The sequence below is a fragment of the Hyperoodon ampullatus genome (genome assembly GCF_949752795.1).
Source record: "Hyperoodon ampullatus genome assembly, chromosome: 3".
Lineage (NCBI taxonomy): Eukaryota > Metazoa > Chordata > Mammalia > Artiodactyla > Ziphiidae > Hyperoodon > Hyperoodon ampullatus.
Window position 1 is genome coordinate 95,994,818 of NC_136916.1, and position 23,985 is coordinate 96,018,802.

The 23,985-nt window shown below is 51.4% G+C and overlaps 3 protein-coding genes across 3 annotated transcripts in view; 1 reads left to right on the top strand and 2 right to left on the bottom strand.

The window, feature by feature from the left end:
* Positions 1-11,381, top strand: part of DNAJC17 (DnaJ heat shock protein family (Hsp40) member C17) — a gene marked incomplete at its 5' end in the record, with an annotated part of 38,835 nt that extends 27,454 nt beyond the window's left edge. Inside the window, 10 exons of the mRNA XM_079700943.1 lie at positions 755-824; positions 1,123-1,181; positions 1,407-1,494; positions 3,232-3,323; positions 3,564-3,660; positions 4,264-4,307; positions 4,734-4,811; positions 5,344-5,424; positions 5,912-6,022; positions 11,227-11,381. Coding sequence (XP_079557069.1) covers positions 755-824; positions 1,123-1,181; positions 1,407-1,494; positions 3,232-3,323; positions 3,564-3,660; positions 4,264-4,307; positions 4,734-4,811; positions 5,344-5,424; positions 5,912-6,022; positions 11,227-11,349 — 843 coding nt within the window. The 3' untranslated portion in view covers positions 11,350-11,381. The remainder of the gene's footprint in view (positions 1-754; positions 825-1,122; positions 1,182-1,406; positions 1,495-3,231; positions 3,324-3,563; positions 3,661-4,263; positions 4,308-4,733; positions 4,812-5,343; positions 5,425-5,911; positions 6,023-11,226) is intronic.
* On the bottom strand, positions 8,379-8,906 carry LOC307050165 (uncharacterized protein C15orf62, mitochondrial; the record flags this gene model as incomplete). The annotated part of the gene is made up of 1 exon (XM_079699988.1): positions 8,379-8,906. The coding sequence occupies one exon, from the start codon at positions 8,904-8,906 to the stop codon at positions 8,379-8,381; it is 528 nt and encodes a 175-aa protein (XP_079556114.1).
* A 600-nt stretch (positions 11,382-11,981) lies between the features above and the next one.
* On the bottom strand, positions 11,982-15,323 carry GCHFR (GTP cyclohydrolase I feedback regulator). The gene is made up of 3 exons (XM_079700944.1): positions 15,215-15,323; positions 13,343-13,437; positions 11,982-12,109 (listed from the first exon to the last, which is right to left on the bottom strand). The coding sequence occupies exons 1-3, from the start codon at positions 15,248-15,250 to the stop codon at positions 11,986-11,988; spliced, it is 255 nt and encodes an 84-aa protein (XP_079557070.1). The 5' UTR covers positions 15,251-15,323; the 3' UTR covers positions 11,982-11,985.
* Positions 15,324-23,985: the final 8,662 nt, after the last annotated feature.

Genomic DNA, 23,985 nt, shown 5'->3' on the forward strand with positions numbered 1-23,985 from the left:
TTATTTTCAACCCCAAAATGATCATTGTATATACTAAGCCTTGTTTTTTTCATGCACCATACCTTGAAGATATTTCTTTCTTTTTTTTAAGTTGAGGTATAATTGGCACATTTTGTACAACATAATGATTTGCTATTTGTTACCATACATTGTTATGATTTTTTTTTCTTGTGATGAGGACTTGAAGATCTTTCTACATACAGACTTCTGTCTATGGTAATTTTTTTAATGGGTCTCTCCGTTGTTGGAGATTTTGGTTGGCTCCACTTTGGGACTAATATAAACTATGTTTTAGTGGACATCCTTGCATATTTATTTTGGCATGCTTCTACAAGTCCAAATTCCAGAGTAAGTCAAAGGAAAGTACATTTTAAGTTTTGATGGCTAAATTTCCCTCCAGAAAGGTTGCCCTGGTTTACATTACATTACACCATGAGTGTGTGAGAGTGCCTGTTTCCGGGTGGCTACAGGGACATCTGCCCCCTGCCAGGAGCCCTCTGACATCCACAGTGGTAAGATTGGGTGCTCAGCAGGAAGCAGGCCCAGCCCCTCTGCTGCAGGGCAGTGGTCAGCTCCCTCTACGGCCTTTGCCTCCACTGCAGGTCTCCTCTGTGGTTGTGAGGTGACTGTTTCAGTGTGGCAGCCTTTCTTTTAGCGATGGAGAGCACTCCCTGGATTTCCCTTAGCACTTGAACAATGTTTTCCTTTCCGTCCTGGGGTGAGAGAGTAAATAACCAAATCTTGACTCTTCCAGGTGAAGAAGGCGTATAGGCAGAAGGCCCTCTCCTGCCACCCAGACAAGAATCTGGATAATCCCAGAGCAGGTGAGCCTCTCTTAGGCATGGGGAGAAGGAGGCCAACCCACCTGGGTGTGGTGTGAGTGCCATGGGAGGCCAACGCACACAGCCTGGCTTTGGGCGCTGGGCCCCAAGGCTGCACTTCGCATGTTAGGAGCATCTGGTCAATTGCTGATGCGCTCACCCTTCCTTGCTAGTCCATCATCTGCTGCTGTCTGCTTTTCTAGCAGCCTGTGGCTTCTTTGAGGTGCTCTTTTGAGGGAGCACACCATCATCAAGTCTAACTTTACTCTTCTCCTCTCTCTTTTTTGATCCCTATGTTTAGCTGAACTCTTCCATCAGCTTTCTCAGGCCTTGGAGGTACTGACCGATGCTGCTGCCAGGGTAAGCTCATCCTTCTCTATCTAAATTACTCCACATTTATAGACCACTGTGTGCTTCATCCTCTATACTTGGCCATGCGTCACAGTCCTTGCTGTCCTAGCCTGGAGACCCTGTCACCAGACTGCCTCCTGATGGCTCTAGGGCTAGCGGCAGGGCCGGGGAGGTGGCTGGGCTCTGTGTGTGTTCCCTGGCTGACTGCTCCTCCGTGTTCCTTTCTTCTGCCAGGCTGCATATGACAAGGTCAGGAAAGCCAAGAAGCAGGCAGCAGAGAGGACCCAGAAACTTGATGAGAGAAGGAAGAAAGTGAAGCTTGGTAGGTGACATTGTGGTGCTGGTAGCCTGCAGTTTCCCTGGACCGCTTTCCTGCAGCTCCCCCACCTTTCCTCCTGCAGCTTCAGTTCCAGCAACTCAGAGCTTTGCGGCCCCGGCTCTGGGCAGAACCCTGTTCTCAGGGGTGGCTCCTAAAGGACAGTCTTAGGAATAATACCAGTGACTAGGTGTGCTATTAGCTAAGCACTGTGACAGATGTTTTACTGCCTCCTTTAATTATTACAACTATCCAAGGAGCTGGGTGTTACGAAACCCACTTTTTATAGACAAAAGAGGCTAAGGCACCAAAAGGATAAGAACTTGCTGGAGCCAGGATTTGAACCCACACGGCATGAGTACAGTCAGCGTCCTTGTTGGCCATGCCGTCCTGGATCTTTCTCATTCGTCCCAGCTCTGCACAGAGCTTTCACTCTGTGAAATCCTCTCAGAAGGATCCAAAGAGATCCAGGCGTTCGTCTTTTAAAAAACAGCTTTATTGACATATATTTTGTATATCATATCGTCCACCCATTTCAAGTGAACAATTCAGTGATTTTTAGTAAATTTACCAAATGGTGCAACTATGACTCTAAATCAATTTTAGAACATTTTCATCACCCCCATAAGATTGGTCCAAGCATTCTTTACTCGATTTTTCTCCCCTTCCTCTTGCCTGCTTCGCATCCATATATTTATTACGTACATATACCATCCTAGTACATCCATCAAAAACAAACAAACCTGAAGAGTTTAGGTAAGTAAAGTGAACAGAAAACAAAGCGGTGAGTCCCAGACCTAAAAGAAGCATTTGTCACAGCAGCTGTCCTGGGACAGGGCCACAAGCAGGTTTCTCTTGGAAGGTGGGAAGGCTCCAGGACCTGGGGTGATGTTCTTGCATGGAGGCTGCCATCCCTGTAGGAGCCGTTGTAGCCGGGTCCACAGTGAGGCTTGGTAAATGTGAGTTGAGGCGGGAGGTAGAAGATTCCGTCGTGAGACTTCCCTGGTGGTGCGGTGGTAAGAATCCGTCTGCCAGTGCAGGGGACAAGGGTTCAATCCCTAGTCCAGGAAGATCCCACATGCTGCGGAGCAACAAAGTCTGTGCGTTAAAACTACTGAGCCTGCGCTCTAGAGCCCGCGTGCTGCAACTATTGAAGCCCACACGCCTAGATCCCATGCTCCGCAACAAGAGAAGCCACCGCAATGAGAAGCCCACGCACTGCAACGAAGAGTAGCCCCTGCTCACCACAGCTAGAGAAAGCCTGCTCGCAGCAACGAAGACCCAATGCAGCCAAAAAAAAAAAAGAAGATTCTGTGGGAACTCAAGCTCAGTGGTGGGAAGAGCATCAAAGCCATGGCAAGGTCGCAGGTCAGGCTGTGGTGCCGAACCACAGGAACAGAGGCCAGGGGCTCCACCCACTGGCAGCCCTGACCCGTGGCCCTGGGCTGCTGACATAAGCACCCACCCACACCTTGTTCACTGTTTGGAGAACCAGCTTGGTCAGCGTGAGCTGCTTTAACTTTTCCAGACCCCGGCCACTCAGCTGGATCCTATTCTCTTCCTTGTTAAGACTTTTCTCAATGGAGATTAATTTGGGAGCACATGGGCATTGAGGGAGGGGTCAGAGTTATTGTATAGGTTCATGCTGTGTGAGATTTTGGGGAAGCAGCCAGAGCCTGGTAGGCTGGGGCCATGTAGAAACTGCTTAGACCAGACATTGGGTCATTCAACCCTTGTTCGTAGACCTGGAGGCCCGGGAGCGGCAGGCCCAGGCCCACGGCAGCAACGAGGAGGAGGAGGAGGAGAGCCGGAGCACTGGGACACTAGAGCAAGAGGTGAGCGTCCAGGCACTGCGGCCATCTGCAGGGGGAGGAGGCTGGTGGAGCAAAGGGGCTGCCGTGGCTGGAGAGGGCATGCCATTTCCACTTTCTTCTGTGGGATCTGGATAATCTGTCCCACCTGCAGGTTGCTGAGCCTAGCTTGCAGGTGGAATGTCCCAGGGACCTTTGCAAGGTGAGCCAACCTGGAATTGGATCTGCACAGAACTGTCACCCTCCCCAACTCCCACTCTGCAGATCAGACGCCTGCGAGAAGAGGGTTCCCGGCAGCTGAAGGAGCAGCAGAGGGTGATCCAGGAGCAGATACGCCAGGAACGGGAACAGAGGTTGAGAGGTGAGAGTCCGTCCCCCAAACCTGCCTCCCCCTCTGAGGCAGCTCTTGATGCCCAGAGTGGCCACACTGGCTGCTCAGGGAAGTTGTTCTGGAAGCTTCCACCTGCTGGAACCCCCTGGGCACCCCACTTGGACACATGCCACCTGTCTCTTCATACCAGTTCTCTGAGGCCTATTGGATTTTCACTCTACTTGAGATCTCCTGGCCCCATTTATCTTGGTCCCAAGCAGGGCTGGCTCTGTTTTGGAGCAGATCACCAGGGCGGGGCGGGGATGGCTCCGGGGCACTTTGTTTCAGTAGAACTGTGTGGTCTGTACTTCTACCTTCTGCCCCCCGTAGGTGTTCATAGCCCTTCGTTGGCAGAGTGCTGACCATGGCCTTCAGCAGGCAGCTGGGCAGCTGTCCCAATGTGACAGCTCCTCAGGGTTGGGGTGGGATTGCCTCTACTTGCCCTACCAGGCTCCACAGCAGGGCGGGGCAAATACTGCCCTTGGTCAGGAGTGATCTTTTCTAGGTCCTTTGGCCCTGGGCTGTGTCTCCTCTGGGAGAGAGAACCTCTGACTCCATCATATTCTACCTTGTTAATTTTCCTAAATTTTCTAGGAATGGCAGAAAATCCTGAAAGCAAAGGAACCCCCAAGCTAAAGGTGAGCCCTGCGGATCTACGGGCCACCTCACACCATCTCCTCTCAGCAGAACAGATGCTTCCATGGGCACAGGTGCTTCTGGCGGGGACGCTGGATCTCTGGGAGCCACACCACTACCCACATCCCATCCTTCCATCTTCCCACTGCCTGGGCAACAGGATGGCCTCTCAGAGCTGGCCATGAAAGGCTGCAGGGCAGCCCTCCCTGAGGCCCTGGAAGGAGAGCATCTTATAGGACTGGAAGCGTAGCTGTGGGTGAGCAGGCCACCTGCCTGTCTGTTTTCAAGGGGAATGCATTTTGCGGGGTGCTCCCTAGATTGCCAGTGCTTTGAAGGGGGGGTGTCTGCTCAGACTGTAAAGCTCAGGTGCAGGGTCTGGTTCTGTTGAGGTCAGTGTTTAATGGTGACACCCACTGCTGTCTTTTCAGCTCAAGTGGAAGAGCAAGAAGGAGGCCAACTCACAGGACGGCTATTCCAGAGATGTCCTTCTGCGGCTTTTTCAAAAGGTCTGCCCTGCTGACTTCCCCCTAACCCATCATCTCAGGCCCCACCTCAGCCCAAACCCCAGGATCTCCAGGCCTAACCTTCCTTCCCATCTCTACCTGCCTTTTTTTCTGTGTCATAGACCTTCTCCCCAGGCCACGGCCCTCCAGTCACTCATGTTGCCATGTGCCCCCTCCCTTGCCATCCTTAGAAGCAAAAGGCTTGGCTGTGTGTGTGGGGCGAGAGGAGGCTGTTGTCTGGCGCCAAATCCCCATCCTCTTCACCTCCTTCAGTTGCTGAGGCAGCTGTGCGTCTCTGCCTGTCTAAATTCCCACGTCTGCCAAGCTCTCCTTTGCTGTCCTCTGCATTCCCAAGGGGCGGGGGAACCTTTCTTTCCCATCTCTGATCTCCCCTTTCTGGGAACCTAGCAATGAGAGGTTATACCCCGGCTAAAAATGGCCTAGTGGTCTCTGGGTGGCCCAGGCTTGTCTCTGGTGTGAGCTGGGCCATCCTGAAGGCTGAGCCATGCTTACCGGGACCCCCTTATCCTCACAGTACGGAGAGGTGCTCAACCTGGTACTGTCCAGTAAGAAGGCAGGCACCGCTGTGGTGGAGTTTGCAACCATCAAGGCTGCGGTGAGTGCTATGTGGGGCTTTGGGGGCTACCGACAGCCCTGCCATTCCAGGGGAGGAATCCAGTTCTGTGGGCCCTCTGAGCTTAGGTGTCCACACTCCCAGGGGATCTCTGGACCAGCTCAGAGCCAAGATTTCCCAGAGCCCGTCCAGCTCCCAGGAGTAGAGGCACAGCGAGTGAAGGGATGGACAGGAGAATATTCCGGGGATGGCTTCATTTCCTGCTGCCTGGCTCCACACCCTCCACCTTCCCCAGCACGCCTCCAGGTTGGAGCCCTCGCACTGCCTTCTCCCCTTCCCCCACTCCCCAGTCAGAAAGCTCACGTGGCACACAAGGAAGGTCAGAGCTTCAGCACACCACTGTATGAAGTTTGCTGTGCTTTGCCTGGAGGATGAGAGCGCTGGTTCTGGTTTTTTCTGTGGGGGTAGAGAGAGCCGCTTTGTAGCCGACTGGAGTGATGGGACCAGGACCGGATGCTGTATTTGACAGGAGCTGGCTGTCCAGAATGAAGTGGGCCTAGTCGATAACCCTCTGAAGATTTCCTGGTTGGAGGGACGGCCCCAGAGCACAATGGGCCCTAACCACCCAGGACTGTCCCAGGTAAGGAGCCAGGCCTCACGCAGCTGGGCCTGCTCAGGCTTCGGGGTGCCTCTTCCTGTTTGGGCTCTTCTCAGGGCCCTTTCCTCGCAAATCCCAGTCATCAGGAATATGGAGAGATTGGCAGGTCCGCCAATCCAAGCAGGAGGACTGTGATTCCTTGCTGATCCCCTTTTCTCTCTGAGTGCCAGCGGGGCCCACCCTATGCAGACCTCTTAAACCTTATTTTCCATGTTCTGGTCCCCTTTGGGGTCTCTCATCATCACCCAAAGGCATTGTCCTGGCCTGCGGGTCATTTGGTTGCAGTGTGAAGCATTTGGCGCTGGGATGACCTGGTGCTTCAGGGAAGGGGCCAGTGATGAGGGTGCCTGCTTCCTTCCCCAGCTTCCTTCCAGGTGTGTCCATGGCTGTCCCAGATGGGGACCTAATGTCAAGAGGCAATATCTCCTCTTTAGAAATAACACTGGCTACCCTGCCGACACTGAGGTGCTGCCTGGTGCCCGACTTGTGGTAAAGCACGCACTTGAGCTGACACACGCCCAACACCGGCTCTTAGTCCTCGCGGCTCCACGAAGGCTTATGTTCCGCTCCCCACCACACACGTATACACACACACAGCCCTGGTCACACTTGCCCCCACTTCGGTGGGACAAGAGCTCTCTCTCCCTTCTCTGAAGTGCCCGGGGGTCTGTGTGAGAGCCTCAGGCTGATGTGTTCCAACCCCTCTGCGGGGAAGAATGCCCCTCCTTGGGTCAGCAAGGGCTCCGCTCCCATTGCCTCAGGCACCCCACCACCACACCCCTCACCTGGCCGTGAGGATGGGGAGCTCTCTGGAGTGTGTCCCAGACCCTGGACAGAGGAGGCAAAGGACCTGGTCTGAGCTTGACTCGGGACCCTTCTTTAGAGACCGTTTCCCCATGGTTAAGGCCCAGCATTTCAGAGCCCCAGACGGCACTCCATAGGCTGTGTTACAAAGAGCTTTCTTTATCACCATCCCACGGGGGCCTTCAGTTCAGTACAGCCACACAAGAGGAGGGAAGGGGGAGGCCACAGGTTTGGGTTGTGGAGGCGCTGTGTATCCAGGCTTCCCTTCCCCCTCTGCCACACCTGGAAAGGCCTGGGGTGTCAGAAGCTCATGCGGCCAACTGGGCTCTGGCTCCAAGTCTTCTGGCCAGGCCTCAGGGTGGGGTCATAGCCCTGTTGTCAGAGGTTTTGAGCAAAGCAAAGTTCCTCAGTCCTGGTGAGGATTCTGGAGACCAGCTTGCCTCTTCATTGTAACAGCTCTGAGCTTCGTGTCTGTCCCTGATCCAGTCCTCCCTCCCATATGCTCATGGGCGCAGGAAGGAGGGAAACCTGCCACTGTTTTTTGTTGCATTTCCCAAGGGCTCCCGTCACTAATAATTCTGGGAATTCCCCACAGCCCCCTTTCGCAAGCTGTCTGTGCCTGGCATTCCCTAGAGCCTCCTTCCTTGGGCACCAGGGAGTGCTCGTGCTCCGGGCAGCTGTACTGGCACTTTGAGTCTCTCATGCCCCCTTTTCTGCTAGTGATTTGTTTGGCGTTTTTCCAGAGTTAAACTGTGTATCTCTACCCGCCTCACTCTTCCTACTCTGTCAGCCCCTCCCTTCCTTTGCAGGCCCCATATGCTTCCCCCTTCCCCCCACCAGGCCCCAGGCCATGGTCTAGGCCTGTGCTGCCCAGTAGAACTTTCTCCAGTGATGTTACCGTTCACTCTGCACTGTCCAGTGTGGTAGCCGTTAGTCATATGTGGCTGTTGAGCACCTGAAATGTGGCTAGTGAGACTGAGGGCTGAATTTTTAATTGTATTTAATTTCAGTTAAACAGCCACGTGCAGCTAGTGGCTACCATACTGTACAAGGTCACGCCTGTTTCATCCCTCTCCCCTTAGGTCTCCCACTTTCCTCTCCAGCCTGGATTGGACCACTTTTGCCCAGACCTGTCCTATAACCTCGTTCTGTTGACAGTGGCTTCAGAGGAAGCTGGCGCAGGGCACCCATCTGTCGTGCCCAGTCTGCGCGTCCTCCACTCCCGGACTCACCCCTTATGCCTCCCTCCCTGTCTGCTGGCCTCTGCCTGGTCCCTGTGGTTGCAGGCGTGGCCTCCCTTTCCCAGCCTAGCTAGCTGCCTTCAGGGCTCCTGCCAGCAGGTGGCCCTCACATTTCCAGCTTGCCTCTGTACCTCTGTCCTTCCACTCTGGGGTGACTCAGAGAACTGTTCAGGACCCAGAGGGAAGGCAGGGACCTGGATTCCTATCCCTACCTTAATCCACGACTGTCCCCTCCTTTTCTGGGTCCCCAGGCTTCTGGCTCTTTCATCCACCTCTGCCCACCCTCCCCCCATTCAGAAGCTGGGCTCACTGGGAAATTGCTCCCTCAGCATCTGTAGAACTTCCTCAAGAAGTGAAATCCCCAGGTCCACTTTGAAGGAGAAGAAGGGATCACTGAGGTCCGGAGCAGGTGTCCTCTGGAAGGGGGGCGTGTCCAAAAGGTCCTCGTCGGAGTATTGGTGGAGGGCGTCTGCCAGGGAGAGCGCGGAGGGCAGGGTGGCAGAGTAGGTTGTGGCGTAAGTAGATGGGGACTCCAGGATGTTGGGGCAGCTGGAGATTTCTCGGTAGAGGCGCGGGGGTTTGGGCGGGGCCAGCAGGGTGGCCCGGGGCTGCTCGTCCCCCCACAGTGGCAGGCGCCGGCCATCTGGCCTCCCTCGCAGCTCCCGGACGACCTCTCGGTTGCTGTACTCCTCGTGGTCCCCTCCAGCGGTGCTGGCCTGGCTGAGCACGCTGCCCTGTCGCCGCAGTCTCCGCGGCCGCCGCAGGCTCAGCCGCTTGAAGAAGGAGGCACTGCGGAAGGAGCCTTTCCGCCAGATCTCCATGGGGCCCCGGGGAGCCAGCAGACAAGCCTGGTACCTCAGAAGCCCGGTTCAAGGGCAGCTGGGGGCCATCTGGTCCCGCTGGAAGTGAACGGCGAGAATCAGGGAGGCAGCCTTCGCTGGCAGAAGCAGAGGCCTCCGGGTTTCTGCCCAGCAGGGACCTTTGGCCGCGTGTCCAGGAGAGCCGAAAAAGCTGAGAGTTCCTGGCGACCGGAGTTTCCCAGAGGGACAGGAGTGGCCTGGTTACTTGATAGGGCAGTGGAAAAACCCCAGGAGGAAGAAACAGCACTCCACTCCGTGGGGCCGGAGCGAGGGCAGCTGCGGCGCGACCCGAGGTGGCTCCTCGCCCTCTCCCTGGCCCTGCGGGGGCCGGCCTCTCCGCTGCTGGCTCCCAGACTGATGAGTGGCTTGGCTGTTTGTGCCAGTGTGTGGCGGTGGAGACGTGTTGTTGTTGTCTTCGGCTGACTCAGTCAGGTGGGAGGCTGGTCTCATGCTCTGAGGTAATTACAGCATCCGCAGGCAGGGATTGGGGCAGCGGCAACGCCCCAGGGCACCGGGGAGCCTAACATTCCTCTGGGGACCGTCTGGGGCAGCCCTGCTTTGTGTGTCACCACGCTGCCGCCTCTTCCTCCACAGCCCAATGCCCTGCGCCCTCGCGGGCAGGCCTGGCGCCCCAGCCCCCATGGGTGTGGGGTGAGGAGCTCCGGGAGGTGGGAGCCGACTGCTGGGGAAGGAAGAGGCATGTCGCTGGTGTGGGTGACTCAGCCCTGGGGCCCCGGTGACCAGCCCTCATTAGCAGAGCCTGCAGGGATGGGGGGAAGGAAGGAGGCAGAGGGTGTGTTAACAGGGAGCAGCCCTGTGCCTATAAAGGGCTGGCTCCTCCCAGGGCCAGGCTCGGGGCGTGCCGAGGGTGACTTCAGGTTTTCTCAGCAGAGCAGCATTACCTTGGCGGGGGGTGGGGAGAATTGCCCTCCCCTTGGCCTGACAGCAAGCCTGGCTGCTCCATTTCCTCAGCCTTCCTCGATTTTCCCACATAGCCTCAGGGCAGGAAAGGACATTTGAGAGCCAGTGTCCTGCCTTCCTGTGGGGCTGCCTGGGCCTCATTTGGGGTCCTGCCTCTGGGGAAGGGGCTGGGTCAAGGCTAGGAGGTGGGCCTGGCTGGGAGGGCAATTCTCCTAGGAGCCGCGGAGGCCTGGGAGAGAGGAGGAGGCTTGGGGCTGTCAGGAAGGGCAGGGGGATCTGGGCTGGGTAACACTTCCTGGTTCTGTACACCCCTGACTCCAAACCAGTTGGCCAGGGCCTGGCATCTTAACCCCAGCCACTCCCTTCTAATTCCCCGGGTCACTGACCACCGAACTTTTTTCCTGGCCCGTTCCACGAAGGTGCATCAGCTTGGGGTACTGCGAAACAGGCCTCAGCAGCTCTCTACTGTGAAGCCCCCCTGGCCTGGCTCCCTTCTGTGCCAACTCTGGTGGGCCTCATACTTCTTCACGCAGCTTCAGCTGCACGGAGGAAGTGGTTAAAGTGCCACTGCAGACCTTATCAGGGCACGGCGTTGGTGGCGCAGGGCTCTCCCGTAGAGCTGCCTCTCCACGCCACAGCCTTGGCCCACTGAGGTGGTCGTTTATTATTCTTTTGATTATGAAAATACTGCACCGCTCAGTCCCCCACACTGTGCGGGCAAGATCATAAAAGAAACAGCCACGGGCCCTGCCCTCCAGGAGCCCTGGTGTGTATTTTTAGGAGGCAAGCTGGCCTCATGCTTGTTTCTCTCTCCTAGGGTGGGGCTGAGTGAGGCTGTGTCTAGGGCAGGGCTCCCTGTGCATCCTCAGCAGGAGCCAGACCACAGGGAGGGTGGGCAGCTGGGAGGGGTCAGCGCTCTCACCTCCACCTGGCAGAGTGGAGTGTATTTCTGCGCCTCTGACAACCCCCCTTCACTGGTAACTTGTGAGAAGCGGAAGCCATGGGGTGGAGGAAATGAAGGGAGATGAGGGCCTGGCTAGAGCATGAGGAAGTGATTCACCTGAGCTGACTGTAGATGTGAAGGGCCTGGGAAAGGGGAGGCGGGGTGAGGTGATAGCTGCTTGAGATGGGCTGAAGGGGAGCCAGCTGAGAAGCTGGCCTGGGGCCAAAGGCCTGCTTACTCTGAAGGAACATGGGTGAGTTGGGATTGCAGGATGTTCCAGGGTCCTTCCCTTCCTGGGCATCCTCCCTCCTTGACTCTTGGCGGCGGCTCTGTCTAGGCCTTGTCCTCCGAGGCTGGAATCCGTGGGGCTGTGCCCCGCCGCCCTGACGCCTCCGTGTCCTCCCTCTGTCCCCCCAGGGTTCGGTGCGGTCTGAGAGGGACTATGAGAGCCTCGTCATGATGCGCATGCGCCAGGCAGCTGAGAGGCAGCAGCTGATCGCCCAGATGCAGCAGGAGGACCAGGCTGGGCAGCCCACGTAGCCTCCTGCCTCCAGCCCTCCCATCCCACAGCCCTTTTCTTAAACGTCACCAATAAACTTTTTTTTTTTTTTTTTTTTAAAGAGACTACCTCTGTTGCATACATAGGTGTAGGGTGTGGGCCTGCCCAAGCGTGGCCCTGGTTTCTGGCCTCTGCCTCGGAGGGCTCCACCCAGGCCTGGCTCTCCCTCCCAGGGAGGTGCTCCACACGGTGAGAGTCAGTGGCCAGCAGGGCAGAGGAGCAGCCCCTCATCACAGCCCATTACTGGCTTGGACTCGCTACGCGGGACCCACGTGCCCAGTCCTGGAGCCATGCTCCGCGGGGGCGGCCAGCTCCCTGCCAGGGGCAGCCTGGCTCTTGCCAGCTCCTCAGCCTGCCACAGAACACGGCCTCCCCCGGGGCCCGTGCCAGGCCTGAAGCTGGAGGGGCAGCTGGGGGCACCAGGGCCAGGGGCCCTGCCCCCCCACTGGCTGAGGCAGGTTTCAGAGAAGGCCGTCCATTGCCCAGTGGTGCTGGGCCGAGGAAAATGACGACTTGGGAAGAATGGGCAGGGCGGTGAGTGAGGCAGGGTCCTGGGGGCGGGGCCCATGGCAACCACTCCAGAGAAGGGGTGACTGCGGCTCCTCAGCGTGGGAGGGTCACTCCTTGTGCAGGCACCACACCAACGTCTGGCCCACCCCTGTCATGCTCAGCACACGGAAGCCTCTGCGCTCCAGCTTGTCAAGGACTATTCGAGGAGGGTCATTGACGTAGTACTCACAACTGCGAAGAGAAAGAGGGTGGCGTGAGGGAGTACACGGCACAGCCCCGTGTACCAAGCTAGTATCTGCTGCAGACTAGGCCTGGTCAGGAGTACTCCTAACAGGGACTGACGTTTGCTGGGTGCCTTCTGGGTGCCAGCGTGAGTACACATTCCCTGCCCCTCATCTACTAAGCTCTTTGCATCATCTCATTTATTCCTCCCAACAACCTAAGGAAGGTACTGTTATTGTTCCCATTTTATAAGTGAGAAAAGAGAGGAGTCAAGCAGCTTTCCCAATGTCATCCAGAGAGTAGAACCGGCATGAGTCTGACAACAGCTCCATGTGCCCTGGGCCACTGCCCATTCAGCAGGAGCGGCCTGCTCTCCCTGCGACCCTCCCCCAGGCCTCTGCCCTCTTGCTGCCTGGCTGTCCTGTAGTCGTGGAGCAATAAGTTTGGCCCCCAAGAGCTCCTGGCTCTGAGTGCCACTCCGTAGGATGGAGAATGCTTGGTTTCCCTTCTTTCAGGGTTAATTGATTCTGAAGGGCCATCAGGTAGATAAAGGGCTGAAGCCCCAGGCTGGGCATCTGAGAGACAAAAGCCTTATGGCAAAGGGATGGGGTTGGCTTCTGCCCTCCTACCCTGACCAGGGGGCTACGGCCAGCTCGCCTCCTCTTTCCCTTCTTCTAACCGGGGTGCACTCCGGTGACCCTTCTCAGGAGTTTGAGCCTGTGTAGCCAGAGTTCTCCCTGCCTACGGCAGGAAGGGGTGAGGGGCAGAAAAGGAAGCATCAATCACGGTTTAGACTTGGGGCTGGTGTGAAGGATGCCAAGGGAGGTGGCTAAGTCCCCAGGCAGTAGCTGAACTGGAAGCAGGACCCAGGCTCCCTTCTCCCTGTTTCTAGGGCTGAGCTTTGTTGCTTAGCCATCTCTTCAAGACAGAAGCCTTTCTCTGTGCTTGTCTTTGCCTTGATGGGATCCAGTTTAGAGGTGAGAGGGCAGGGCAAGGAGCAGTCCACTTGCAGAGTCCTGTACTCATGGAACCAGACTCTGTCCTGGGACTTTGTCCAGGGGCTCCCTTGTGAAGGGAGGGCCAGTGGGAAAGCTCTCAGAGAAAGCCTACAGAGGACAGATCCCCAGGATGCAGGCAGAGGGGTCCTGAGGCTAGGCAGTGGCATTGTCCTGTTGTGTAAAAGGAACAGAGACAGGTCTAGGGGCTGGCAAGGAGAAGATCCTCAGGAATGCTACTACTTACAAGTTGTTTCCCAGGACGCTTCTTTTTGAGGCCCCCAGATGCCGCATCAGTTCTGGATCGGAGTGCTCATCGCCCACCATGGTGGGGCCCACCTCCTGCAAGGTAAGTCACAGCGGCTGCTTGGCTGGCTGCCAGGTAGAGGTGAGTGGTCTCGCCTCTCCTTCCTCCCCCGCCTGCTGGCTCTGAGCCCGCTTCAGTTAAAGACTGGAGGGAGAGGAAAGGAATCTTGGGGGCTAAACACAAGCTGGGAAGGGGTGGAGTCCATCAGTGATCAGGCTGAGCCATGTGGGGCCTCCCTGCACCCTCTAGGCCGGGCTGGGCAATGCCCAACTACTGGCACCTTCATGCCAGGCACCACTGCCTATTTCTGTGTATCAGAATCACCTGGAGAACAGAGAAATGAGAACATATGTCCACACAAAAACTTGCACACGAATGTTCACAGTAGCATTATTCATAATAACCAGAAAGTGGAAACAACCTAAATGTTTGTCAACTGATCAGTAGATAAATAAAATGTGGTATAGCCATTCAATGGAATTTTATTTGACAATAAAAAGGAACGAGTATTGATGTATGCTACAATATGGATGAACCTTGAAAACATCACGTAAGTCAAAGAGGCCAAAGACCACATATTACAACGAAAAGTAGACGGGTGGTTACCTAGGGCTGAGGGGCCCGGGGGAAATGAGGAGTGACTGCTAAGGACAGGGTATGGGTACAGGGTTTCTTTTTAAGGTGATAGAAATGTTCTAAAATTGCCTATGGTGATGGATGCACCACTCTGAGCAAAGCTAAAAAACAAAAACAAAAAAACCCCCCATCACCACTGTATTGTACACTTTGGTGAATTCTGTGGTGATATGTATTATAACAATGGAACTGTTATTTTTTTAAATTGCTTGAGGAGCACTGAATTCCCAAGCCCCAGGCTTCCAGAGTGCTTCCGGAGGTCTGGGAAGGGGTCCAGGAGTCTACATTTTAACAACTGCACAGCTGACTGGTTCTTAAACCACTGTCCTGTGGCACTGCCGAGACCTCTCCTGCCCAGTAGTGAGCCCATCTGTTATTTCCTGCGTCCCAAGGGAGCTGTGTGCCCTCTGATGGATCACCCAAGCACTGGGGAGTGGGAAAGGGCAGAGGAGCATCCTGCTACCCAGGTTGGGGACCCGGTCATATTATTCCGAAGCCAAATGGGGACTCATGGAGCAACCAGCACCTTCTTTTTGCAGAGGAAACTGCGCCCAGGGAAAGGGGCGTGGTTTCTGACTGTTGAACGGTGTTCTCCCATCTCTAACCCCATGGGCTGTCTCGGGTTCTTTCTTCTCTTCCTTTTCTAAGGTCTCAGGAGAGCTCTTCCTGGAAGTGCCTAAGGGTGCAGCTAGTGGGCCACTCGGCACAGGGGTCTTGGCGTCTTAGCACATCCTTTAGCAAACCTCTCTCCCTCAGGTTAGTCCACTCCCACTCCCCACTCCCTGGCAGAGTGGCTCTGTGTGGGGCAGTGGGTGCTGCACATGTGAGACCAGGACTTCCTGGGTCCCTCCCGAAGGCTCCGACCTCCCGCAGGCAGGTAGGACCGGAGCCACAGGCGCCCGGAGCTCGCTGGGTGGTGGGGACGCACTCACCTGGCCCCCTTCGCGGCGCTGGAGTCGCCGGGCCGCCAGAGCTCTCCGAGTCCCTGGATCCAGGCTGAGTCCAAGACCCAGCCTCCCTCCCGGCCCAGGGGGGCGTGTTCCGGGCGGCTTCCGGGTCCGGCCACGCGCGGGCGTCGCCCGGGAGGGAGGCGCCAAGATGCGGTCTGCAGCGCCCCCCCCACCCCCCTGACCCGGGCCGAACGCCAACTCCCAGGGATGGCCAGCGGGTACTCACCATGCGGATCTGGGTGCTGATGAGCAGGTAGGGCATGGTGCGCGCGTCCCGGTCAGGATCTCTCCCTAGACTTTGGGCCCGGCGCAGACGCCAACCCCTCGGGCTCCGTAACTGCGACCGGCCTCTTGGAGTCCAGTTACTCCTGCTCTGGCCTCCGGCTGCGCCAATCCAGCAGCTCCTGGCCCGTTACCGCCTCGGCCGGCCAATCGGGAGCTGGCGTCCGTGACACGCCCCGGAGCTCGGCGATTCGAGACCCGCCCCCAGCGCTAGGGCAGCGTCCTGGGACCCTTGGTGCCCGCCGCCGCTTCCGCGGGTCGTCCGGCGGCGAGGCGGGGTCTGTGTTGGGCGCGGTGGGGCCGGGGTGCCGCTCCCCCAGTCCTGGACCGGAGACCGGGGTGGCCCGCCGGGCTCTGCTGGCTGCGGCGGGCCGTGGCGCCCTGCGCGCGTGTTGACTTTGCGCCCTGTTACTGCAACACCTTCAATAACAGGTTCCAAAGTCCTCCTGGTCCCCGCCCCCTCCCCTGTGAAGCAGAGCAGGGTGCAAACGGCTACCCCACTGAGGCCTGCCAAGCTCCTGCCCACCCCACCCAGGGACGCCTCTAAAATGTTTAGCGGATCCCCACTTCCCGGCCCCAAGACACGTTCTCCAGAGATTCCTTCAGCGCGCGGGAGACAGGCAGGAGACCCCTCGGGTGCACTGAGCTTTCCCGCCTTCCCGACCGTAATTCCTAGTACAGCGGCGGAACCGTGCATTTCTGTAGCCTTGTAGGTAAATCTGTAAAGGAACTGAGCGCTTGGCTGAGTGCCAGGCCCGGAGAGACTTAAACCAACGGAATCTGGCCGTCGGTTCAGAGAGCTTCCGGCGAAGCTGGAGAGACTCAGCGCACATGTAAGAGCTCACAAGGCAACACCTGGGGGCAAAAGAAACTTCCGCGCACCAGCCACCAAAGAGAATGCAGCGAGTTCACCTCCACGCGTCCACGCCTTCATCTGAATGTATCAAAGTCTGACAACTCAACATTCTTTATCTGCCTTGTTGTGACTGGTTCTTTAAAAAGAAAGCAAGACAGTGGGATGAATTGGGAGACTGGGACTGACATACATACATTAATATGTATAAAATAGATAACTAACAAGAACCTGCTGTATAGCACAGGGAACTCCAATGTACAGTAGAAACTAACACAACATTGTAAAACAACTATACCCCAATAAAAAAATAAAAAAATAAAATACTTGGAGCAAAAAAAAAAAAAAAAAAGAAAAAGAAAAAGAAAGCAAAACAAAGCCAGCTTGTAACCTTCCCTCCCAGGCTCTTGAAAAATCTTCACTTCACTGAAGGGCACGCTCTGTGCCTCCAGCACTTTGACCCATGTGGAGAAAGGTATAAGGGAAATAGGAAGTTGTAATCCTAAAGGATCCTTACTGGTCTAATTTATTTTTCTGTACTCTCTATCCCTATCCTCAACCTCCAGGACTAACAGTTTAGCTAGAGAGATAAGACATGTTCAAGATTAACAAAGGATTTGTTAAACTGACAAACGATTAATGCCCAGGACATATAAAGAACTCTTACAAATTAGGGAGAAAAAGATAAATCAATAGAAGAAACATGGGCAAATGACTCAGATAGGCACTTTTCAAAAGAGAGAGTGGAAATGGCCAATAAACTTATAACATGATGTTCAATATCATTAGAAATCCCAGAAATGCATATTAAACCAGTGAGATACTGCTTTACAGATTTGCAAAAAATAAAAATGTGTAAGCATCATGTATTGGTGAAGATGTCTAACAACTGAAACATTACTGTTGGGATTGCAATTGTCATGACTGATACAATCACCTTGGAAAACAATTCGGCATCGTCTAGTAAAGCTTAAGACATGCATCACTGTGACCCACCAAACCTCTCCTAGATAAACCTAGGAGAACTCACTGACCGCGTCAGGATACACATACAAGAATATTTTTTAAAAAAAGAAAGAAAGAATATTCATAATAGCACTGTTTGTAACTAGCAAAAAACTGGAAACAGTCTTTATGGCCAACAAGAGTGGAGTTTTTGGTTGATTCATACAATGGAAACTATAGCAACGAAAATGCTGAATGAAAAAGCAAATCTTGGAAAAATACAGAATAATTCTATTTACCTAAAGCTCACAAACATGCAAAATTAAACAATATATGGTTTGGAGATAAAGACATGCGTGGTGAGATTAAAAAGAAAAGGAAATGATAAATGTAATATTCAGGGTAGTGGTTACCTCTGAGAAAAGGAAAAGGGATGGAGTGGAGACAGACATGCAGGGTTTTGTTTTTTGATTGGAGTATAATTGCTTTACAATGTTGTGTTAGTTTCTGCTGCACAGTGAAGTGAATCAGCCATACGCATACACACATCCCCTCCCTCTTGGACCTCCCTCCCCCGGCATCCCACCCAAGTAGGCCATCACAGAGCACCGTGCTGAGCTGCCTGTGCTATATAGCAGGTTCCCACTAGCTATCTATTTTACACATGGTTGTGTATTTATGTCAAACCTAATCTTCCAATTCATCCCACCCTCTCCTTCCCCACCCTCCGTGTCCACACGTCCTTTCTGTTCCTGCTCTGTAAATAGGTTCATCTGTACCATTTTTCTAGATTCCACATATATGCGTTAATATATATTTGTTTTTCTCTTTCTGACTTACTTCACTCTGTATGACAGACTCTAGGTCCATCCACATCTCTACAAATTACTCAATTTCATTTCTTTCTATGGCTGAGTAGTATACCATTATATATATGTACCACATCGTCTTTATCCATTCATCTGTCAATGCACACTTACGTGGCTTCCATGTCCTGGCTATTGTAAATAGAGCTCCAATGAACATTAGGGTGCATGTGTCTTTTTGAATTATGGTTTTCTCAGGGTATATGCCCAGTAGTGGGATTTCTGGGTCATATGGTAGTTCTATTTTTAGTTTTTTAAGGAACCTCCATACTGTTCTCCACAGTGGCTGTAACAACTTATATTCCTACCAACAGTGTAAGAGGGTTCCCTTTTCTCCACACCCTCTCCAGCATTTATTGTTTGTAGGGTTTTTTTTTCATAAATGAGTGTTTATATTCAAACAATATAATTGCTTATACAGAAAACTCAAGATAAACTCAGTGTACAAGAATACAGGTACAAAAATTACAGAATTATTTATAATAGCAAAAAGAAATTTAGAAACAACTTATATAATACTCAAAAGGTATTTGCTAACCACAATCATAATAAACTCACTCATTAGACAATTATACATTATTGAAAATTAAATATGGATGCTTTTCCTAATCTTGAGCAAAAAATAAATAAGTTGATGAAGGATTCAAATAGTATGCTCCCATGTATATAAAATGGAAAAATATGAAAATTGACACATTTTTTGTTGATATGTACATATGTAATAAACTTATGAAGTCATGAATGGGAACATAAAAAACAAAATTCAGGGCAGTGGTTACATCTAGGAGGCGGTATAGAGAGTAAGGATGGTGAGATCATGGAAGGTTACCCAGGGACCTTAAATAGTCCTGGTACTGTTTTAGTTCATAATCTGGGTAGTGGGTACACAGGTGTTTTTTTGTTTTGTTTTGTTTTTGGGTTTTTTTGCAGTACACGGGCCTCTCACTGTTGTGGCCTCTCTCGTTGCGGAGCACAGACTCCAGACGCGCAGGCTCAGCAGCCATGGCTCACAGGCCCAGCCACTCCGCGGCATGTGGGATCTTCCCGGACCGGGACATGAACCCATGTCCTCTGCATCGGCAGGCGGACTCTCAACCACTGCGCCACCAGGGAAGCCCAACACAGGTTTTTATTATATTTTTATGGCACCATTTTATGTTTGAAATAGTTCATAAGAGAGCCTTCCCTACAATTCCAGCCTTTTTGGTGAGATTTACAAGGGCTGCAAATATTCTCACGCTCTGGGTGTCTTCTGAGCTGATCTTATCAACATCTCTTCCCCAAATCTCTTTGGCAAGTGTCCTCAAATCTTGTTCATCTCAAGTGTCTGATCATTTGAGCAGAAGAGACATTAGGTACAGTCTGTGATTTGGTGTCAATTAATACAATGGACCATGCCTCCTTTCTTTCTCATGCCACCCTGTGATTCCAGGACGCTTGTATTCTGGTAAGGGAGAAACAAAATATAAATTTGTTTTGGATTCAGAGCTTAAACATTATTCTGTAGGACAGCACTCCAAACTCTAAAAGTCATTCCCTGCTGTTTCCTAAATTGGGTCTTCGGTTGTCCAGTTCATCATTCATTTTATAAGAGCAGCTGCTTCTGTGTTATAGGCCAGTGAATTCCATAGGCAACAGTCCACGTTTCACATTTTTAGGAAAAGATTTAGCCATTGTTTTGGAGTGCATCATTGGGCATTAAAGTAATTTATAAATTTGCAGACAAGCAGGGATATCATATGCAAATTCAGAATAAAGTTCATGCCTGTGTAGGTATCGCAGCCTCACAGTGATGGAAGGAAGCCACAAATAGTCATCCTTCTCCACATAGCTGGCTGGTTTGCAGTACCAGGGAAGATACACATTATTGGGCTCTGCTGTTGGCAGTTTGGGCCCTCAGGCGTTGTATTAACCAGATCATATTGGTTGGGGGAAGTCCATGTGATTCAGCCCATGAATGACCTTCCTCTTATACATTAGATTCTCTTTGTTCATGAACCCATTGCACAAACAGCAGATGGTTAGGGATGTTCTCAACATCTGTAGAATGGGCCATTCTGTCCATTTGATTATTGAGATTCCTCTGCTCTGAATAACCTTTGGTGAGACTTTGCATGGGATAGATTTCATCTTCCACCCCTGTGCCCATTCTGAGAGGTCTATTTGCATAGCTCTTCTGCAGAAATCCTTGTCATCAATCATCTAATCTCATTCTTTTGAAATTCCTGAGCATCAAGCAATGCCCATGAATCTTGTTTGTAGATTTTTTGATGATGGCCATTTAGACTGGTGTGAGGTGATACCTCACTATAGTTTTGATTTGTATTTCTCTAATAATTAGTGTTGTTGAGCATATTTTCATGTGACTCTCGGCCATCTGTATATCTTCTTTGCTGAACTGTCTATTGAGGTCTTCTGCCCATTTTTTCATTGGGTTCGTTTTTTTAATATTAAGCTGCATGAGCTGTTTATATATTTTGGAGATTAATCCTTTCTCTTGCTTCGTTTGCAAATATTTTCTCCCATTCTGTGGGTTGTCTTTTTGTCTTGTTTATGGTTTCCTTTGCTGTGCAAAAGCCTTTAAGTTTCATTAGGTCCCATTTGTTTATTTTTGTTTTTATTTTCATTACTCTAGGATGTGGGTCATAAAAGATTTTGCTGTGATTTATGTCAAAGAGTGTTTTTCCTGTGTTTTCCTCTAAGAGTTTTATGGTGTCTGGTCTTACATTTGGTCTTTTTTTAAATTTTATTTATTTATTTATTTTTGGCTGCGTTGGGTCTTTGTTGCTACATGCGGGCTTTCTCTAGTTGCAGTGAGTAGGGGCTACTCTTCATTGTGGTGCATGGGCTTCTCACTGCAGTGGCTTCTCTTGCTGTGGAGCACGGGCTCTAGGTGTGTGGGCTTCAGTAGTTGTGGCTCGGCAGCTCCAGAGTGAAGGCTCAGCAGTTGTGGCGCATGGGCCCAGTTGCTCTGTGGCATGTGGGATCTTCCCGGACCAGGGATTGAACTTGTGTCCCCTGCATTGGCAGGCGGATTCTCAACCACTGCGCCACCAGGGAAATCCCTACATTTAGGTCTTTAATCCATTTTGAGTTCATTTTTGAGTATGGTGTTAGCTAGTGTTCTAATTTCATTATTTTACATGTAGTTGCCCAGTTTTCCCAGCACCATTTATTGAAGAGACTGTCTTGTCTCCATTGTATATTCTTGCCTCCTTTGTCATAGATTAGGTGACCATAGGTACGTGGGTTTATCTCTGGGCTTTCTATCCTGTACCATTGATTTATATTTCTGTTTTTGTGCCAGTACCATACTGTCTTGATTACTGTAGCTTTGTAGTATAGTCTGAAGTCAGGGAGCCTGATTCCTCCAGCTCTGTTTTTCTTTCTCAAGATTGCTTTGGCTATTCGGGGTCTTTTGTGTTTCCATACAAATTGTAAAATTTTTTGTTCTAATTCTGTGAAAAATGCCATTGGTAATTTGATAGGGATTGCATTGAACTTGTAGATTGCTTTGGGTAGTATAGTCATTTTCACAATATTGGTCCTTCCAATCCAGGAGCATGGTATCTCTCCATCTGTTTGTGTCATCTTTGCTTTCTTTCATCAGTGTTTTATAGTTTTCTGAGTACAGGTCTTTTGCCTCCTTAGGTAGTTTTATTCCTAGGTATTTCATTCTTTTTGTTGCGATGGTAAGTGGGATTGTTTCCTTAATTTCTCTTTCTGATCTTTGGTTGTTAATGTATAGGAATGCAAGAGATTTCTGTGCATTAATTTTGTATCCTGCAACCTTACCCAATTCATTGATTAGTTCTAGTAGTTTTCTGGTGGCATCTTTAGGATTTTCTATGTATGGTATCATGTCATCTGCAAACAGTGAGTTTTACTTTTTCTATCCCAATATGTATTCCTTTTATTTCTTTTTCTTCTCTGATTGCCATGGCTAGGACTTCCAATACTATGTTGAATAGTAGTGGCGACAGTGGACATTCTTGTCTTGTTCCTGATCTTAGAGGAAATGCTTTCAGTTTTTCACCATTGAGAATGAATTTTGTTGTGGGTTTGTTGTATGTGGCCTTTATTATGTTGAGGTAGGTTCCCTCTATGCCCACTTTCTGGAGAGTTTTTATTATAAATTGGTGTTGAATTTTGTCAAAAGCTTTTTCTGCATCTATTGAGATGATCATATGGTTTTTATTCTTTTTAAAATTATTTATTTATTTATTTTTGGCTGCATTGGGTTATCGTTGCTGCACGTGGGCTTTCTCTAGTTGTGGCGAGCGGGGGCTCCTCTTCATTGGGTGCGTGGGCTTCTCTCACTGAGGTGGCTTCTCTTGTTGTGGAGCACGGGCTCTAGGTGCGCAGGCCTCAGTAGTTGTGGCATGCGGTCTCAGAAGTTGCAGCTCGCGGGCTCTAGAGCACAGGCTCAGTAGTTGTAGCACACGGGCTTAGTTGCTCCGCAGCAACTAATGTGGCTTCTTCCCAGACCAGGGCTCGAACCCGTCTCCCCTGCATTGGCAGGCGGACTCCAAACCACTGCGCCACCAGGGAAGCCCCTGGTTTTTATTCTTTAATTTGTGAATATGGTAAACAGACCAATCACAGGTAATGAAATTGAAACTGTAATTCAAAATCTTCCAGCAAACAAAAGTCCAGGACCAGATGGCTTCACAGGCGAATTCTATCGAAATTTAGAAAAGAGTTAACACCTATCCTTCTCAAACTCTTCCAAAAAATTGCAGAGGGAGGAACACTCCCAAACTCGTTCTGCAAGGCCACCATCACCCTGATACCAAAACCAGACAAAGGTATCATAAAAAAAGAAAATTACAGACCAATATCACTGATGAACATAGACACAAAAATCCTCAACAAAATACTAGCAAACAGAATCCAACAACACATTAAGAAGATCATACACCATGATCAAGTGGGATTTATCCCAGGGATGCAAGGATTCTTCAATCTACGCAAAACAACGAACGCAGGGCTCTTAAAAGACAAAAATGATGTTCTGTTTCTTACACTAGGACGGGGGTGCAAAGTGTTATAAATGTACTCAATTTTTATACATGTATTATAAGTATTATTGTAGCTATTAAATATTTTATAAGAACAATTGTTTTAAAAGTGTCAAGCGTATTAGAGGTTAGACACAAGAGGTAAGGCCACCATCCCAAGGCATATGTCGCCTCTCTTGAAAGAACTAGGTACATAAGACTCTCGTGTTCTGGGCAGAGAGCAGGACAGGGGTTTGGGGTCTGCTCTCTTCTCTCAGGCTGGGCCGTTGAGGGGTGGAGAGGAGACAGGAGGGCACTGCCTATCTCAGACTGCCAGGGATTTATTACATTTGCAAAAGTGGTCTGCAGATGCAGCATAAGATAGAGCGCTCCATCCAGAATCACCCAGCCCACGGCTGATTCCCCTGGCAGACGCATGCACACCAGATAACATCTCTAATATCCAGGAGGAAATGAATTCCCCTTCTTGGTTTTCCCATCTGGCCTCGCCCCTTGCCGCAATCAGTTTATCTGGCAGATCTCCCTTCCCTGTAAAAAGAGGAGAAATTGTTCTTCTACAACTCAGCTTTCATTATGAAAATGAAACTGTGCCCACAGTGTTAACAGAGGTTTGTGACTAGCAGAAATTCTTCAGCCCGTTTTACAGAACAACAGATAAGGAACAGCTTGTTAAAAAACCCCTCTGCTTGTAAACTACCGTCACTGATTAAGCTAGCTTTAATTTGTTTTTTTCCTCTCTTTAATTTCATACCCTCCAGGCATCGCATAGCCTGGGTAATATATCACAAGACTCCTTAACCACCCCTACAGATAACACTTCTGAAGTATGGGTCGCTATAGCAACAGGGGCTTAAGTTGTTTTTTCAGAACTTTGAATCAGCTCTTGGTCAGTTCAATCTGGCTAAGACTGGTTGGGACCACTGACCCTAAAGCTGGGCCCTCACAGGTGTCCAATGAACAACCTTTTGACATAAGAGGGCCAAAAGTCCACTCTCAGATCACACTAAGCCCCTCCATTTTTGAACATGCA

Excerpts from the sequence above, each read along its gene's own strand:
- GCHFR (XM_079700944.1), bottom strand. The coding sequence starts at position 15,250 with ATGCCCTACCTGCTCATCAGCACCCAGATCCGCATG. Across the intron at positions 13,438-15,214 it reads TCAGCACCCAGATCCGCATG|GAGGTGGGCCCCACCATGGT; the intron begins GTGAGTACCCGC and ends CTTACCTTGCAG. Across the intron at positions 12,110-13,342 it reads AGCGTCCTGGGAAACAACTT|TTGTGAGTACTACGTCAATG; the intron begins GTAAGTAGTAGC and ends TTCTCTTCGCAG.